The 18,226-nt window shown below is 35.8% G+C and overlaps 1 protein-coding gene across 1 annotated transcript; it reads right to left on the bottom strand.

The window, feature by feature from the left end:
- Positions 1 to 8,971: 8,971 nt before the first annotated feature.
- On the bottom strand, positions 8,972 to 9,895 carry LOC147518831 (uncharacterized). The gene has a single exon (XM_086594024.1). It carries the CDS (start codon positions 9,893 to 9,895, stop codon positions 8,972 to 8,974), a length of 924 nt encoding a protein of 307 aa, XP_086450150.1.
- Positions 9,896 to 18,226: the final 8,331 nt, after the last annotated feature.

Here is an 18,226-nt window from a genome sequence, read left to right as displayed (position 1 = left end):
ATATATTTCTATTTTCTTGAAAGAAATTTACAAAGAAATATTACATAAACTTCTTTAGTAGCAACAATTTGGAAATCGCAAAAATCAAGTGGGTTTCATTTTGTATCTTCAAAATTGGAGAAATCAAGAGATGATGTGAGTAGAGAGATGTTCAAATTTGATAAAATGGAGATTTTTTGTGATGAAAACGGTGGGTTTTGCTTTGAGATATTGCACTTTTCATTTTTGTTTAAGTAAGAGAAGCAAGGTGTGGAGAGAAGATGGTGGTGGTGGTGGTGGGGGAATAAATTGTTGAAGTGGTGAAGAAGAATAGAGTAGGGCTGTTTTCTTTTTTTTTTTTTTTTTTGTCGGTCCTTTTCTTATTTATTATGATGTAGATTGAAATCCAACCTTTTCCAATGGATACCGTTATTCATACTTTTGTGGTTGGGCCAACCAACTAGTAGCTTAAAGGTCAGGCTTGGGCTCAAAAAAATAGGAACCAAACATAAAAATCGGGATAGTGCACCCTAACCCATGAATGGGTTGGGCAATACAGGCTACCAAACAGGGATACAAACTGTAATACCAATTATCGATATATCGCAATATTTGGGCTGGAATATCGGGGTGACGATATTTGCCCACGATATCGCCCCCTCTCGAAACTTTCAAATTTCAACCACGAAAAATTTGAATGTTTCGAGAACCAGAACAACTTCACCCATTTCAAAATTCAAAAATCAAGCGGTTACAGCTGTAAACAACCCAGTTACATCAAAATTACAAAAGCCTTATTCCGCTTTCTCTCTCTTCACTTATTTGCGAACAAGCTTGATAGAAAACCCAAACCCCACCACCATTAACATCTTCTGGAAAGCTTAATCTTGGCCGTATTCGCTGTCATCCTCAGCAAATCTTTCTGCAAACTTATCAGGTTAGTAAAAAGAACAACTCAACATGCTACTCCTTATCCCAACTTTATCGTTTATCTTAAAATATTTTGAATAATCTCACCTGCTTCTCTTTCCAGATTATTATACTTAGGGTTTAGGCTTTGAGTATTCATATATTATCTGTGTATCTCTATACTAATTAGACCTTGAATTATAACTTTTGATAGTATGGCTAGAAGAAAAATTTGTGTTAACTTTATACGCACTCTCGAAACAATCCTGGCTTTGATGTCAAGAACGTATGTGTTCGAGACACAGTTTTTCACCTTGAACCCCGACATTATCATCCAGAGACCTCGATACGTGCTTAATAAATAATATATTATATAACTATACTACCTATAGTGATAGTAACTCAGATGAAGGATATAATTCTAATAAAAAATTTATTGTTTCTAGTGATACTGACATGTCGAACGAAAGTATTGAATCTGCAACTCGAAACAACTCGTCTTCTTCAGCTTCGTTATCACAAAGGACTGGGAGTGATGAACCAGAATGGCATGCTACGTATCTGGCTGATGGCTTATCATGCCATCCTTTTGAGACTATGGATTCGGAGTCTAAGTGCGAAGTTATGGACGACCATAGCATATGGAGTAGTAGCTTGAACCCTTGTTTTCCAAAAAGACCCAACTTAGCCATAGTTAAAGCTGCCTACCAAATACCAGACTCCATCCATCTTCAACATTATGCTAGAAGTAGTAAAGGAACTCGATGCCAAAGTGGCGATCCTCAAACAACCATTATTACCGTTGGTCAACTAGCTGCTGGTTTGCGCCTTCCCTTATCTAACCTCGATCGAGAGGTACTAAACTATCTGACCATTTCTCTTAGCCAAGGCACCGACAATTTCTGGAGATTGCTGCACATTTGTAATTCTATAATTCTCACCTTGCATTCGATGTCCGGATATCCCAAAGAATTTGTTTTATCGACATTCAAAAGTACTATACCTTTGTCGAACGTAACGAGAAGAATAAACATGGTATAAAAGAGACTAGTGGTTATTTTTATCCCAAAAAACGAATTAACCGCGCATGCATTATAAGGATAAACCGAGATAGTGATTTCAGATGGCCATTATACCCTATCGTTATATCTGGGCAATGGGAGTCATCTGTTTCGATCGCTATTCCATCCTTGGCATATTGTGTTTTTAACATTAGAGGTACGTTATTTTATGACACCCCATCCTTTGAACCCTTCTTTGTATCCTCTATCTCGGACCTGCTATCTGATTGGTCTATTGTTGTGACCTTGTTTCAGTACCAAAAACAACCTTGTTGAAAAGTCTTGGCGAATCTACTAGAGTAATGGATCTTCTAAAAGGCACTGATAAAGAAATCACTGCTCGAACTGGCGCTAATAAATACGGCAATCCAAAATTGAATATCGATCTTCCAGATATCAACAATTATGTCACTCCCTTATACTTCTTAAAAAGCACCGTCCTTTGAGGTCAAGATTCTTTACCTCTCCAATCCGTTATGCCATACAAACTATTCCATGTCCCTTACAGCCTTGTTCCTCTGATAAAGTATTAAGAAAAATATTTGATTCTACTGATCAATTGCCTGCTAACACTCCTCGATGTTATTTTGATTATATGCTTAATGGTTTTAAAATGACTGAAGATCTTTTTCCCAAAATCAAACAAGAAATTCCCAATTTCTATAATTATCCCCTTTTGCAAGATGTATTTGATCATTACTTCTTATTGTACACAGATATGGGCTCTTGCATTCCTCATGTTCAAGACAAATCCGCCAAACATCTGAAAAAGTTTCTGAACAAAGCACCAATTAGCAGCTCCTCTCGAGCTCCTACTCTTCCTCAAGAACCACCTACCGATACCAGTCTTCATCACAAGAAAAGAAAAGAAATTGTTTCCACTGATGTACCTCAAACCTCGAAGGTACCAAAAACTTCCAAAACTATCAATACAGAACCATCTGTTCTTGTGCTTGCCAAATCATCCACCTTACCAGCCATTCACAAACCCACTGATCCTCTCACCACTTCAGGCTCCTCTTCTCATTCTGAAGCATTTGTCGTTGACTTTGTCCTTCGGAATAAACAAAAAATTTCTAAGTCTGCTTCTTTATTCTCTGACCCTCCAATGCCTAGCCTCGAGGAAGCTCTTATTCTGAATACTATTCTCCCTCGAGATAGATCATCCATGGCTGAAATTGGCACAACCGAATGTTTTCACATATTGTGCTCCTCCCTTGAAAAGGTAAATAAACAATTTTGATCGTACTCTTATCCTCCTTTGCTTATGATGTATATAATATATTCATGAACCCTATCTTCTTTTCAGGTTAAAGTTGCTGCTGTTGGCCAATTTGAGGATGATATGAGGACTTTAAGTCTTTTTCGAGATGATAACGAGAAGCTGAAACAAGAGAAGGAGAGAGTACAATAGTCTTTGGAAGAGGAAAAGAAAAAACATGCTTGCACTTGCTCCCAACTCAATTCTGCCAAAGCCGAGATGAAGAAATTTGTCGATGAGAATACTGAGTTGGTCAAGAAATTTAAGAAAGCTTATGAGGACCATGCAGCGAGTCTCGATCAAGAAAAAATCAAAACAACTGATCTTGAAACCAAGACCGCTATTCTTGAGGCAGAGGTTTAGAAGGCTAAACTCGATCTGTCCAATGTTGATACTCACATGAAATATTATGTTACAACAATGAGGAGTTTTAGAGCCTACCTCCCTGCTAACGCCATCACCGAATACAACCTGGATTATGATGACGAAAGCGAAATGCCTTCTGATAGCGCTACCCCTGATCCTGAACAAGATGTTGTTAATTCCGCCACCCAAACCGTTGAAGTAGTGGATACAACAACGAGTACCCCCACTGTTCAATCCAGATTCATTTATCAGCACACCCAGCTGTTTGGATGGACTTGAAGTGCAGGATGCCCTCAACACTCTTCTGGAAAGCAAGCACCTCGATGCGAAGCCCACCCAAAACTAGTCTTATCTGTTTTATAGCTTTTGATTGTAATATTAATACAATGATCTAACTGTCTTTCTAGATTTCTTTACACTCCTTTTGACTTATGGAAATAGATCTTTTTGCTTGTTATACACTCATTTTGTATGCAATACATCTGATATTTATCATCCATAAAAAAGAAAAAATATACTCTCCAACACCACTTCTAACCAACATCATCTTGACACTTATTGTATATTTTGAAACCTTAAAAATCGACTTTCGATGCCATTTCATCTAAAATAGTATCGATACTTAATATATATTTTGAATATAAACATTGAGTTTTAATACCACTCCAACTAAAAGCAGTATCGATACTTATTATATATTTTGAATTGAAAACTTGAGTTTCGATACCACTCCAACTAAAAGTAGTATTGATACTTAATATATATTTTGAATTGGAAAAACGAGTTTCGATACTACTCCAACTAAAAGCAGTATCGATACTTAATATATATTTTGAATTTAAAAAATGAGTTTCGATACCACTCCAACTAAAAAGCAGTATCGATATTTAATATATATTTTGAATTGGAAAAACAAGTTTCGATACCACGGCCCTAAAACTAAAAAGCGCCTATATATTTTCTTATTTTTTTACTACATGTTTTAAAACTATTTATATTTTGTACAATAATCTACAAACTCAAAATTTAAAAACGTATAAGTTTTAAAATGATACCGAATTTGTTCTTCCTTGTACCAAAACTAAAATTACATTTAACATTGAAATACATAGACAAATAATTATATTATCATTTTAAAGGAAGAAGTAATAGATATATTTTGAATTGTTAAACTATTTGTAATATCATAAATTATTTCTAAAAAGATTCAAACAAATATAATATTACCTTTCTTCTAATTTAAAAGTGATTCAAGCTTTGTATATTTGATAGAAAGGTTTGAGATTACAAATGTCATTTTTTTGACAAAGGTTGTTCTTTGGTTTCTATGTTACAAATGTCAGTATTTTTGCTTTAATGGAAGGAAACCTTTAGTTTTAGACTTGGCTTGGATGTGAATTATATATATTTTGAATTTAAAAACTTGATGATCAAAGGAATAAAGTCTTATTTTTTAGGCTAGTGCTCACCACTGCTAAGTTGACAATATAAAACAAGTTATTTTCGATAAATTAATATATATTTTGAATTGGAAAACCGAGTTTTGTACCACTCAACTAAATGGTGTGAGGTATTTAAGGGCTCGGGTTAATCGTTAGGGCCAAATTCTTACCCTAGTATCGATAAGGCTTAAATATATTTTGAATTTAAAAAATTCAACTAAAAAATCGATACTTAATATATATTTTGAATTTAAAAAGCGAGTTTTGATACCACTCCAACTAAAAGCGAGATCGATGCTTAATATATATTTTGAATTTAAAAACGAAGTTTTGATATCACTCAAACTAAAAGCAAGATCGATACTTAATATATATATATTTTGAATCCAACTAAAAAAATGAGTTTCGATACTTAATATATATTTCCAACTAAAAAGCGAGTTTTGATTGACTAACTTAATATATATTTTGAATTGATATCACTCCAAAAAGCGAGTTACTTAATATATATTCCAACTAAAAAAGCAATAAAACATATCGATACTTAATATATATTTTGAATTTAAAAAAGCGAGTTTCGATACCACTCCAACTAAAAAGCAATGATCGATACTTAATATATATTTTGAATTTAAAAACGAGTTTTGATACCAACTCCAACTAAAAATTTTGAATTTAAAAACGAGTTTTGATACTTAATATATATTTTGAATTTAAAAAATGAGTTTGATACCACTCCAACTAAAAGCAGTATCGATACTTAATATATATTTTGAATTTAAAAAATGAGTTTCGATACCACTCCAACTAAAAGCAGTATCGATACTTAATATATATTTTGACATTAATATACCTCCATCTATCCGTTTGTTTTTGAATCATACTCTTCTGACCTGGTATCGAGATGAAGATCTACAGATCACCAGCCTTTTTTGCTTACTTTTGCACTCTTCGCCATGTATTAATATAACAAATAAATATTTACTTTTGACCCACAAAACACTATCTAACTGGCTCAAAAACTAACATTCATTAAATTAAACCATATCATTAAGGCTTATTTAATTATCATTCAAACTTCTAATTGTCCCGCGCACAAACAGCGAAGAATTACTTTTTCATACAAAATCCCCGTTTTCATGCTCACCTACCATTAATACACATCTTTTTCTTGCTAATCACCATTAAATTCTCTCGTTTATATAAACTTTTTCTCCTATAAAAACCCTTTAAAAAACTTGATTTTGAAACATCTCTTACAACTTCCCTACTGATTAATCCTTATTAGTTTAACTTACACAAAACCATGTCTCTTATCTCCCTCTTCCTTATTATTTTAGTCATTTTAATGGTTTTGCCTAATTGTTCTCCTCACTAGTCTGACTGTCCCACTACAGACTATTCTGATGATGAGGAACAAACAGAAAAAGAAACCGAAGAAGAACAAGAAAATGAAGAATAAGAAGAAAATAAAGACGAATATGATGATGAATGGTTGAGAGATCCATATTGCCATGACTATGCTAAAAATGGAGATGAAACTTTCAGCATTTATGATGATGAGGATGATGGTGAAGATGGTGATGATGAAAATGAAGATGAAGAAGAGGATGATGATAACGATGAAGATGATGATTAGTCTTGCTCCCTATATTTTAAGTTTTTACTTCAACTTGTAATAGGTTGTTTAGCCTACTCTTTTTCCCTTTTTAATGAAATATTATTGCACTATCTCGGACACTGGCCACCTTAATTATTAATACATGCTTCGGCCTTCGACATAAAAAATCGACGTCGATATTCGACATCAACATTGTATTAAAAATATTACTTATAAAAACATACCTTACTTCCTTCTTATTCTGTATTCTGGTATCGACCACTCAATACCACATATTCCATATTTTCTGTTACCACGATCTTGATCGGAGTTCGCACTGTATTCTGGTATCGAGACGAGGATCTACAGATCACCATGATTTTTTTTTTACCCGAACTTGACATTTCTGTCAAGAACTGAATTTTATTGACTTGAACTCGCATTTCTGCCAAGAACAGGATTTTATTGACCTGGTATCCATATGAGGATCTACAAATCACCAGGATTTTTTTACCCGAACTTGACATTTCTACCAAGAACTGGATTTTATTGACCTGAACTCGCATTTCTGCCAAGAACAGGATTTTATTAACCTGGTGTCGAGATAAGGATCTACAGATCACCATTATTTTTACCCGAACTTGACATTTCTGCCAAGAACTAAATTTTATTGACCTGAACTCTCATTTCTACCAAGAACAGGATTTTATTGACCTGGTATCGAGATGAGGATCTACATATCACCAGGATTTTTTACTCGAACTTGACATTTTGCCAAGAACTGGATTTTATTTACCTGAACTCGCATTTCTGCCAAGAACGGGATTTTATTGACCTGGTATCGAGATGAGGATCTACAGATCACCAGGATTTTGTTTGACCTGGTATCGAGATGATGATCTATAGATCACCAGGATTTTTTTTGACCTATTATCAATCATATAATTCTAGAGATATAGAGATCTATTATACATGTATAAATATTGATTTCGAGAATGACAATATCTTTATTGAATGTATAACCTTGATAACAAAAATTTCACCATGATACTTGAAACAATCTTTATTGATAAAATGCTTTCAAATTGCTTATATTTTGAGGCTTTGGTAATATTACACCTCCATCCGTTTTTAAGTAGTAAGTTTCATTGATTCCGACCTTGTGAACAATGTAAGGCCCATCCCAATTTGCTGCTAGTTTGCCAGCCCCTTTTTCTTTAGTAGCTTGAGTGACCACTTTCAAGACCAAATCACCTTCCTGAAAATGTCTTTCTCTTACTTTCTTGTTAAAAGCTTTTCTGAGCTGCCTATGATAGGTGTCAAGCTTTACCCTTGCTTGTTCCCTTGTCTCCTCGAGATTTAGAACTTCTGAAGCCATTCCTTTATTATTTTGACCATTTTCTATCATCTTTGTTCTAGATGTCGATACCACCATTTCAGATGGAGTTACTGCTTCCATACCATAGGCCAAAGTAAAAGGTGATTCAGCTGTGGCTGTTCGAGGTGTCGTTCTATAAGCCCATAAAATGTTGTCTAGCTCATCCGCCCAAAGACCTTTCTTGTTTTCTAATTTTTTCTTGATATTATCCATAATGGTTTTATTTGTTGCCTCTGCTTGCCCGTTACCTTGAGCATAGTATGGCGTAGATATGAAATGATTTACCTTGTAAGATTCCAAGAAAACTTTCACCTTTCCTCCCTCGAACTGCGGGCCGTTATCTAATATAATGGCATAAGGCAATCCATATTGACATATGACTCGTTCAAAAAGGAAGTTTATGACATCCTGTTCTTTGATATGCTGCAGAGCGATGGCTTCTACCCACTTTGTAAAATAGTCTGTGACTGCTAATATAAACCTTCTTTTGCCTCTCCCTGGTGTAAGAGGACCGACAATATCCATACCCCATAGAAGGCCATGGGTTTGAGACACAATGTAACTCTTCAGTTGGAACATGTATGGTTTTCCCATGAACTTGGAACTGTACACATTTTTTGCATATCGAAGACAGTCCCTTCGCATTTGAGGCCAAAAATATCCCTGTCTCGTGATTTTATTGGTCAACGATATACCAGCTGAGTGGTTTCCACACTCGCCTTCGTGAAGTTCGGCAATGATTAGCTGCGCTTCTTCAAACGATATGCATTTCAAATGTGGGACTCCAGGATTCTTTCGATATAAGTTATTATCAATCAATACATATCTTTGAGCACCAGATTTGATCCTTCTGGCCTCAATTTTGTCCTCCACTACTTTGCCCTCAGACAAATATGAGATATATGCTTTCATCCATGATGCCCCCAGTGTGTCAATTTCCATCACTTCTGAATTGTCGATGTCGATGCTTGGCCTCTATTGAACTCCGATATGCAGAGTGTGACCCTTTGTGTTTTCCAGTATCGCTACAACATAAGCCAAAGCATCAGCATGCCTGTTCTCATTTCTGTTGAAATGCTGGAGCTTTATCTTACTGAAATTCCTCAACTTAGATTTTATGAAGTTCAAATAAACCACTATGTTTTCACACTTTGCCATATATCCTCTGTTGATCTGGCTGACCACGAGCATCGAATCACTGAAAATTGACAACTCTTTTATATTAAGAGACCTAGCCATCTCGAGACCCGCTATTAAAGCTTCATACTCAGCCTCATTATTAGATGCATGGAAACCCAATGTTATTGCCATTTCGAGCCTTTGATTTTCAGGAGTAACCAACACCACCCCAATGCCACACCCCTTACCTCCATATGATCCATCGACAAATAATCTCCAACCATTAGTACCCGCCCATGGATTGTCTGCATCGATAACAACTTCAGGCTCTTGGAGCATTGAGAACTCCTCTTCCTCCATACCCCAGCTAGCATCCTCAGATGGAAAATCTGCCAGAAAGTCGGCCAAAACCTGACTTTTCTCTAATACTCGATTTCGATACTCCACTCCGAACTCGTTTATTAGTATCGACCATTTAGACATCCTTCCTGACTTAGCAGTTTTCGCTAGAGTTTGCTTTAATGGTAAATTCGTCATCATTATCACAGAATGTGCTTGAAAATATGGCTTCAACCTCTGAAATGAAAATAAAAGTGCCAAAGCATATATCTCCAGAATGGAATATCGAGTCTCCGCTTCGAGCATCGTTTTGCTCTGAAAATATACCGACCTTTCCAAACCATTTTCTACTTTCACAAAGATAGAGCTTATAGCAAAATCTGATACAGCCAAATAAAGGAGCAAACTTTCTCCCTCATCCAGTTTTGTAAATGTTGGCATTTCTTGCATATATTTCTTTAATTCAGAAAATGCTTCTTCACATTCCTCATTCCAACAGAATTTAACATTCTTTTTAAGCAATTTAAAAAGTGGTAGCTTACATCGATCCGAAGTTCTGGAGATGAATCTATTGGGCACCGCTATTCTTCCGTTAACCTTTGTATCTACTTTCTATTTGTAGGAGATGGCATTTGCTAAAGTGCTCGTATTTTATCAGGATTAGCATCCATACCCCGCTTTGTAACGATGTAGCCCAAAAACTTGCTCGAACTGACTCCGAAAGTACACTTTTCCAGATTAAGCTTCATATTAAACTCTCGCAAAATTTTGAATACGGTGTCGAGGCCCTTTACATGATCTACAGCTTTCATGGACTTAATGACCATATCATCTATATAGACCTCGACAACCCTCTTGATGAGTTTTTTAAACATCTTCTCTACTAGTCTTTGATAAGTGGCTCCTGCATTCTTCAATCCAAAGAGCATTCTAATAAAATAGAATATCCCTCCATTTACTACGAACGCCGTTTTTAACTGATCAACAATAGCCATCAGAATCTGAAAATAACCCGAATACCCATCGCAAAAACTGATCAATTTGAAGCCAGCAGTTTGATCCACCAACTCATCAATTCTAGGCATGGGATAATGATCCTTTGGACACTTTTTATTTACATCTGTAAAATCGACACAAATTCGGACTCTGCCATCTTTCTTTGGTACTACCACGATGTTTGCCACCCATTGAGAATGTTCTACCTCTCTGATTATTCCATTTTTTTAACATCTTCTGTATCTCGACTTGTACCGCTTCTTCATACATCGGTCTCACCTTCTGATGTTTTTGGTGCACATGCACTGCATTTTCTTTCATATTCAGCTTGTGTGAACAAACATCTGGATTTATACCTGTGAGGTCCGACATTGACCATGCGAAAACATCCTGATTCTCTTTCAAAAATATCATCAATTCATTTCTTATGTTTCCCTCCATCTCTGTACCAATGAACGTATGACGCTCACTCTCTCCTGTACTAATATTAACTTTCTCTACCATTTCGATGGTCTTTCTTTCCCATACGGGTTCTTCATTTTGTTTCAGCTCTTGAGTGAACTTTGCCTGCTCATGTACTTGCACCTCAATGTCGACAGACAAAGCTTGTTGTAACTGCTAGTTAGAACCTTCCAAGACGCCCCCAGTGTCTTGGCTTTTCCCCTTCATCATTCCCTTTACTATGACAAAATTACGTACACTTCTCCGATTTGGACTGATTGCCCCTGATTTCATGCAATCCATACAATGTTGGGAATCAGATGACTTGATAGAATGTGCTAGGCACAGCCCTCATCTTATGTATCCACTTCCTTCCCAATATGGCATTATGATCAGATGGTGCTTTATGACCACGAATGTCGTCATCACTGTTTGAGGCCCAGCTCGAACTGGCAATTTTATCTCTCCAACGGGCTTGGTACACGTTCCATTAAACCCATATAAACTGAACTTTGGTGGCTTTAAATGAGACTCATCGAGACCAATCCCTTTGAATGCTCTCCAAAACAAAATATTAACTGAACTACCACAGTCCACTAATATCTTCTGTACATCATAACCCACAATACGCAAAGTGATTAACAAAGCATTGTCATGTGGTAGCATTACCTTGGACAAATCCTCTGGTACAAACATGATTGCCCCAGGAATGCTAGCCGACACTAACTGGTGATTCACCGGACTTGGCTCGACATTGACCTCGAGCACCTCTTTCACAGTCGATATCTTCCTTATCTTATCTCGAAAGATCTTTTTCTGGGGAATTTCTCCTTTGTAAATTATGTTTATTACCCCCAGTGGCTTCTTTCATATAGTTGTCGTTTCCTCAGGTCTAACATCGACCCGAAACTCTCTTAATTTTCCATCCTTCATGAGCCTGTCAATTTCTTTTACCAGCTGTAGACACCTGTTACTTTCATGGTTTTCTACCTTATGAAATTGATAGTAAGTGTCACACCCCAAATTTCCATAAAAATTAAAACTGATATTCAATCATCTGGAAACCCGGGGTGAAACAAAACTCACTAACATATTATCAACCACGATATTAAAATATGAGATCAAATTAAAACTGAAAGAACAACACTTCATTTACAAATAAATTTTTTACTAACCAACTCTATTACATTGTTTCAATTCAAAACTGTACACTTTCGAAAAACTTAAACCAGAAGACTCCAAGAGCAAATCCAAGTCACGTGTCTTCATCCACTGCACTCCACCATCTATGTTCCCAAGAACACACCTACGTTGCAAAACAAAGCAAACATGGGTTGACAAATTGAATTTCTTTGGTATGAGTAGACTAACAACAAAATATATATAATAATCTTTCAAATGAATAAATATAACATTACCAACAATTTCAACTTGGAAGACAATATAGTTCTGTTTTCCAAAACGGCGTGTAGTTTCTTCCCAAGTAAGATTTCACCCCTAACATACAAATTCCAAGAATCTCATATAACAATATTCGTTATTCCCACTTTCCAAAATAACTCACAATACAATACCACTTATATTCCATTTATTAAATACACATATGATAACCTAATTAAATATGAGTTTGGTATACCTTACCTTTAAGCCAACACGTCGTCTTAGGGTAGGATATTTACGTCCTTGCAGAAAAGATTAATAGATCCTACCCTCCTGCAAAACAGAGTTAGACATCACAATAAAATGATTTATCTCAGCCAGTCAAATTTCCATTCATAACCAAACCTCATTTAAGACATTTAAGTCTAATTTATATAACTTGGTTCGTCCTGTATATTCAGAGAACACCACTTATCATAATACCTATATCAAGGGTAGTCATTCATATGACATCATTACGTCATAAAGTTTCTGCGTGCATACCCATAGATCTCAGACTATCACAAGTCATTAATAGTTTCGTAATAACATATCAAGTTATAGTCAATTCACAGTCACATAGAACTCACAATCATTTACTAATATTATTCACCGTCACACTTTATATCCATAACATCACACAACTCATATACTTTTACTTTAGTATCACTCGTCTACTTATGAGAACGAGGAAAAGTCACAACCAAGGAGTACATTCATCCCTTGTGAGTATCAACTCATACAAACCACGTATATATTTCTCATAAGAAATCATATACATCATATGCAATAACTCCATCACACGAAAAATCAATATTTTTACTTTGCTTATTAATTATCTTGTTGACTCATTTATTCAAAGACACAGCCCAACCTTTAGTTCCTACTCCACGATTTGCATTACACACATTTGCCAAATCACACATATATGTGTGCCTCACTCACACCGAGTACCACTACAAGACATATGTCCCAAGCGGGATATCGCCTCCAGGAAATATACTTCCATCTTGTAAACTCGTAACTTGTGAGTCACAGCCATCTCTGGTCTTTCCATACACATAATCACAAAGCCTCCTTTGGGCATAACAAAATATCAAGTCATTCATGGCACATTCAATGAATACCTTGGGTCATTCCCACCACATTCAAGGAATACCCATCATAACACTAACGGGCCGTTCATGGCACATTCAATGAATGCCCTGAGTCATTCCCGCCACATTCAAGGAATATCCAAACCTACATTCCCGTACATTCAAGGAATAAGACCAACCCGCAAGGCGAATACCTTAGTTCCTCTCTAGGGCAGTCCAAACTATTGGGTCATTCATGACACATTCAATGAATACCCTGGTCATTCATGGCACATTCAATGAATACCCATCTATCACATGACATCACAAGTCATAATATTTCATTACCAAATCCTGAGGCGTGGAGAGTTCTAAAGATGTGGGCGACACATTAAAACATTATTATCACTTATAATTATACTAGCATTACTCATGTCAAAACAGACCACACATGCAGAGAGTCATTTTCGCGCGACAAGGCAAATCAAGCACTTAAATATCATTGAATGTAAACAAACTTATAATCAAACAAATACAATTTACATAACCACACTCATATACATAATATCATAAACAAATAGTTCATTAACCCAAATTTAAGTCCACACACACTAATGTCCAAAACAGATCCACATATACTAAAGTCTATATTCATATACAACTTCTATCTCACACATATATATTTATGTAGTCTCAAAACAACAGTAATTTCTAACGCAATCACATAGTTATCACGCAAACTAATATATATATTATAGATATAGTGGCTGCACTTTTGTTCAAAGCTGCCTACGTGTCCAAATCTTTCAGGATTGGAATCAAGCCTTCGTAGTTTTTAACCAATAAATATCAAAATCCTTGTATGTACCTTTAAGTAAAACAACAATTTATACTATATAGAATCACATACAATAAGTTTCAAATACTCCTACAATCATATACGTAAAGTTTCATACCTAGAGATACACTATGAATCTTTAAATCCAAAAACTCACAAATGGATATTTTTCTACTTTTGATTCAAAAAAAACAATCTTATGAACCATGTCGGTTCCAAATAAAACAACAGTCTAAAAGTAGACTACAAACACTATATAATACACCCAAGAAGAGTTTAAGAGACTCTTAGTTCATTACTAAACATATTTCCCAAAACAGGTTCATGCACATAAAAGATAACACGGTAGGTTTTCTAGCCAACTTGTCAATGCTATAGTTTTTCCTACATTCATCCAAATGACATGTAACTTAATTATTTAGAAATTAAGGTATGTAGATATACTTTTTCATGTAAAACTCGAAGTCCCAACCTCAACCCATCTAGAAGAAAACGGTAAAAATCCTAATTTTCAGCAACCTAGATCTCTGACGGACTATTTTCCAAATGACACAACTCTTTCCATAGGTATCCAAATGCATCGAGGCTTTTTGTGTTGAAAAGCTAACACACAAAACTTACTTTCTTATGTTTTACAAAAATATTCAATCTCATTCTAAGTGTATGAAAACTAGGTTAGAACACAGTACACAGAAACTGATTTCTAACGCACTATTTTCTGCCAGTCAAACTTCTAGACGTCATAATTAATTCCACCGGCCTCGAAATGCGATGAGGCCAATTGGAATAGAAAGAAGACTTCCAAATATTACTCTTTTATGTTTTATAAAAATCTAACTCACCCTAACTATTTTAAAACTGGATTTGAACACAGTGCACAGAAACTGATTTCTAACGCACTGTTTTCTGTAAACTAAATTTCCAAACATTATATCTACCACCACAGAGGCACAGACCTCGAAATGCGACGAGGCCAATTGGGTTGGAAAGCAGACACATAAAACTTACTTTTTCATGTTTTAACGAAAGTTTGAATCTGACTCTAACTATGTGAAAACTTGATTCCAACCCAAACACAGACCGGATTTCTACAGTCAAAAAATTCTGACATGCTAATTTACGAACACCGTAACCATATCCACAAACCTTGGAATGCAACGAGGTCAATTGGGTTGAAAAGCAGACTTCCAGACCTTACTTTTTCGTGTTTTCTAAAAGAACTAGTTCAAACTCTAACTAAACCAAAATTGAGCTTGAAATCAGACCAGCGCTAACCTTTCTTAAAATTTCAGCAAATCTATTCTTACCTTCAATAATGTTTTCACATCAGCTATAGCTATAACGAACTTTTACATACTCATAAGAATCAAAGATTCAAATATATATTAAGGGCTTCCAAATAATCAATGCCCTATAGACCACCAACGACAATACAAGCAAACCCATATATACCAGAGTGTAGAGAGAATCCATGTCAGACCAGAAGTAAAACTATACTCACATGTAATCAATTCCTTGGATCTATACGGACACACTTTTTCTTAGATTTTATAACTGTTTTGTACTTTTGTAGAATATATATTATGACAGTCCATTTATGTTAGAGAGCATTTAAACTATAACCAAAAATAGTGATTCCACGAAGAAGAAATTGAATTGCTTGATAAAAATGTCAAGTCTGTAAACACATAACTAGAATAAACAATTACTGTCAATCAACTGTCGTATATAAAGTCAGTCTACTCACCCGTGATACGCTCCTGTTACCAGCAAATCCCCCAGCAAGAAACCTCCATTTCTTTTTTTTTTCTCTTGTACGTCTTTATCTGTTTTTCTTTTTCTTTTCTTTTTTCAAAAACCAGAAAAAACCAACAAAAAGGGAGAGTTCGGTTGTAACCAAACCCCTCTAACTCTCCCACATTTTTATCTTATCTTATTTTATCTTTATCCTTTTCTTTTCTTTTTAATATTATTATATTTTTTTTAAACCCTAATAAATAGGGAAAACAAAGAAAATAAACGGGGTGTTATAGTAAGGTTTTCCTTTTATCTCTCTGAGAGTATATTTCGGCCAGATCACAAATTCTTCCTTCGCTATCCTCCTTAATATATCTTCTGGCGTGGAGTTGAGAGCTATGAAATTACTAGGATCTAATTCCTCCTTCTGTGTTTTCTCGAACTTCCTTCTTTGTTGAGGCTGATTATCTCTATTTTTGCATCTGTCTTTTTCCCGAGAGGTCTTTTTATGATCTGACCTCGAAGAATCTCGACCTTCATGTCGATCATTACTATCTTTATCTTTTCTTCCTGCATTAGTGACCTGCAACACTGCTTGAGCATTGGCCGTTTTTAAGCCTTCCTCCACCCTGATATCTATATCAGCTTTATTATATAACTCCTGCAGAGTTTTAACCTCTTTCCTCAACAAATACTTATGCATAAACGATCCTGGAATTACACCTGACTAGAACGCTATAACAGTTGTCATTTCTGATTCATCCAACTTTTCTACCGACTGGGTTTCAGCCTTAAACCTTGCCAAGAATTCTTTCAGTGATTCCTTCTTTGCTTGCTTTAATTGAAATAAGGTCGACACCTGCTTTGGCTTCACCCTCTGGTGACCGTAATTAGTGATGAACCTTTCTTCAATTTCTTGAAAGCATGAAATGGATCCCTCTGGAATTGTGCAAAACCACTTTAATGCTTTCCTTTTCAAGCTTGATGAAAATGATCGACATGGTACAGTATCCCAATATTCGGTACCCTGATATATCGAGAACTGATGTCGATAACTAAAAAGGTGGTCCATGGGATCAGTAGCTCCTTCATACTGGCTCAATTTTGGATTCTTGAACTTCGGAGGTAACGAGGCCCTCTCTATCTCCTTTTTTAATGGATTTCTACCGACATCATCTGCCAGCTTTCTTATCGAAGCCGAGACCTTTTCCAATAATTGATCTCCTAATTGCTTCTGCATCATTTCCTGCACCATCTCCTTTGTGACTAGTGCTTTACTTTCTTCTTCTTGCACCACTTTTAACTTTTGTTTGGTGTCGTTCTCTCGGCTACATTTTGATTGTACTTCTTCGGGATGACTCCTTTCTCACTTCCTCGAGGTGACTCTTTTCATCGCTTTTTGCATCACTATTGGGTTTGTGACTCGACTCCTCACCATCTTTCTCATACATGGCGTCTTCAGCTCGCTTCTCTTTCTCTTCCCTTATTGCTTTATTCTCAGCCATTAACATCTGATTTTGCTTTTCTAACTCAGCCATCCTTCTCAACAAGTCTTTCAGAGATACTTCTTCCTCTCGTATCTCATCCACCTCTTCCACCAGTCTACTTGCTGACCTTCTAGTTCTTCGATCTGCATTCTTTGATGCTACTTAAGACGTACTTGCTTCCTCAACCATTAATGCTTTACTTGCAGTCGCTCGTTTAGGAGGCATCTTGATAAAACTCTTTAACCAAATTCCTATTCTCCACTTATCCTATCAAAACTCCTTCCAACTCCTTCACAATAGATTCGAAACTTCAAAGAAACCAAGAAATAAAAGAATGTTCTTTCTTGATCCTTGAACCACAGACAGCGCCAATGTAGTTGGAGAAGATGTTTATCTAAGATTAATAGCAGGGAACTAATGAAGATGTAGAACAAAGATTGAAAGAAATGTAAGTAAGCTTTTTCTATTAACATAAATGGTCGGTTACACATTTCTCTTTCTCTCTTTGCTATGGTTTACAAATTTTTCTAGAATGAAATCATAATGAATCTTTTTTTCTCTTTCTAGTCTTTATATAGTGTTTTGAGAATAGCCTTAACTAATCACTAATTGCCGCGTGTCCATTCTCTTCTTCTCCTTTCTTTTCCCGCCTTAAACCTACAATATACAAACTGTAATACCAAGTATCAATATATCGCAATATTTAGGCTGGAATATCGGGGTGACGATAGTTGCCCACGACATATAGGAATAGACAAGAAAGTAGACCCGTGCATAC

This window comes from Coptis chinensis, chromosome 2 (genome assembly GCF_015680905.1).
Source record: "Coptis chinensis isolate HL-2020 chromosome 2, ASM1568090v1, whole genome shotgun sequence".
Taxonomy (NCBI): domain Eukaryota; kingdom Viridiplantae; phylum Streptophyta; class Magnoliopsida; order Ranunculales; family Ranunculaceae; genus Coptis; species Coptis chinensis.
This window is presented reverse-complemented; position numbering and strand designations above follow the sequence as displayed.

Coding starts and splice junctions, on each gene's coding strand:
- LOC147518831 (XM_086594024.1), bottom strand. CDS start 9,895: ATGCCAACATTTACAAAACTGGATGAGGGAGAAAGTTTGCTCCTTTAT.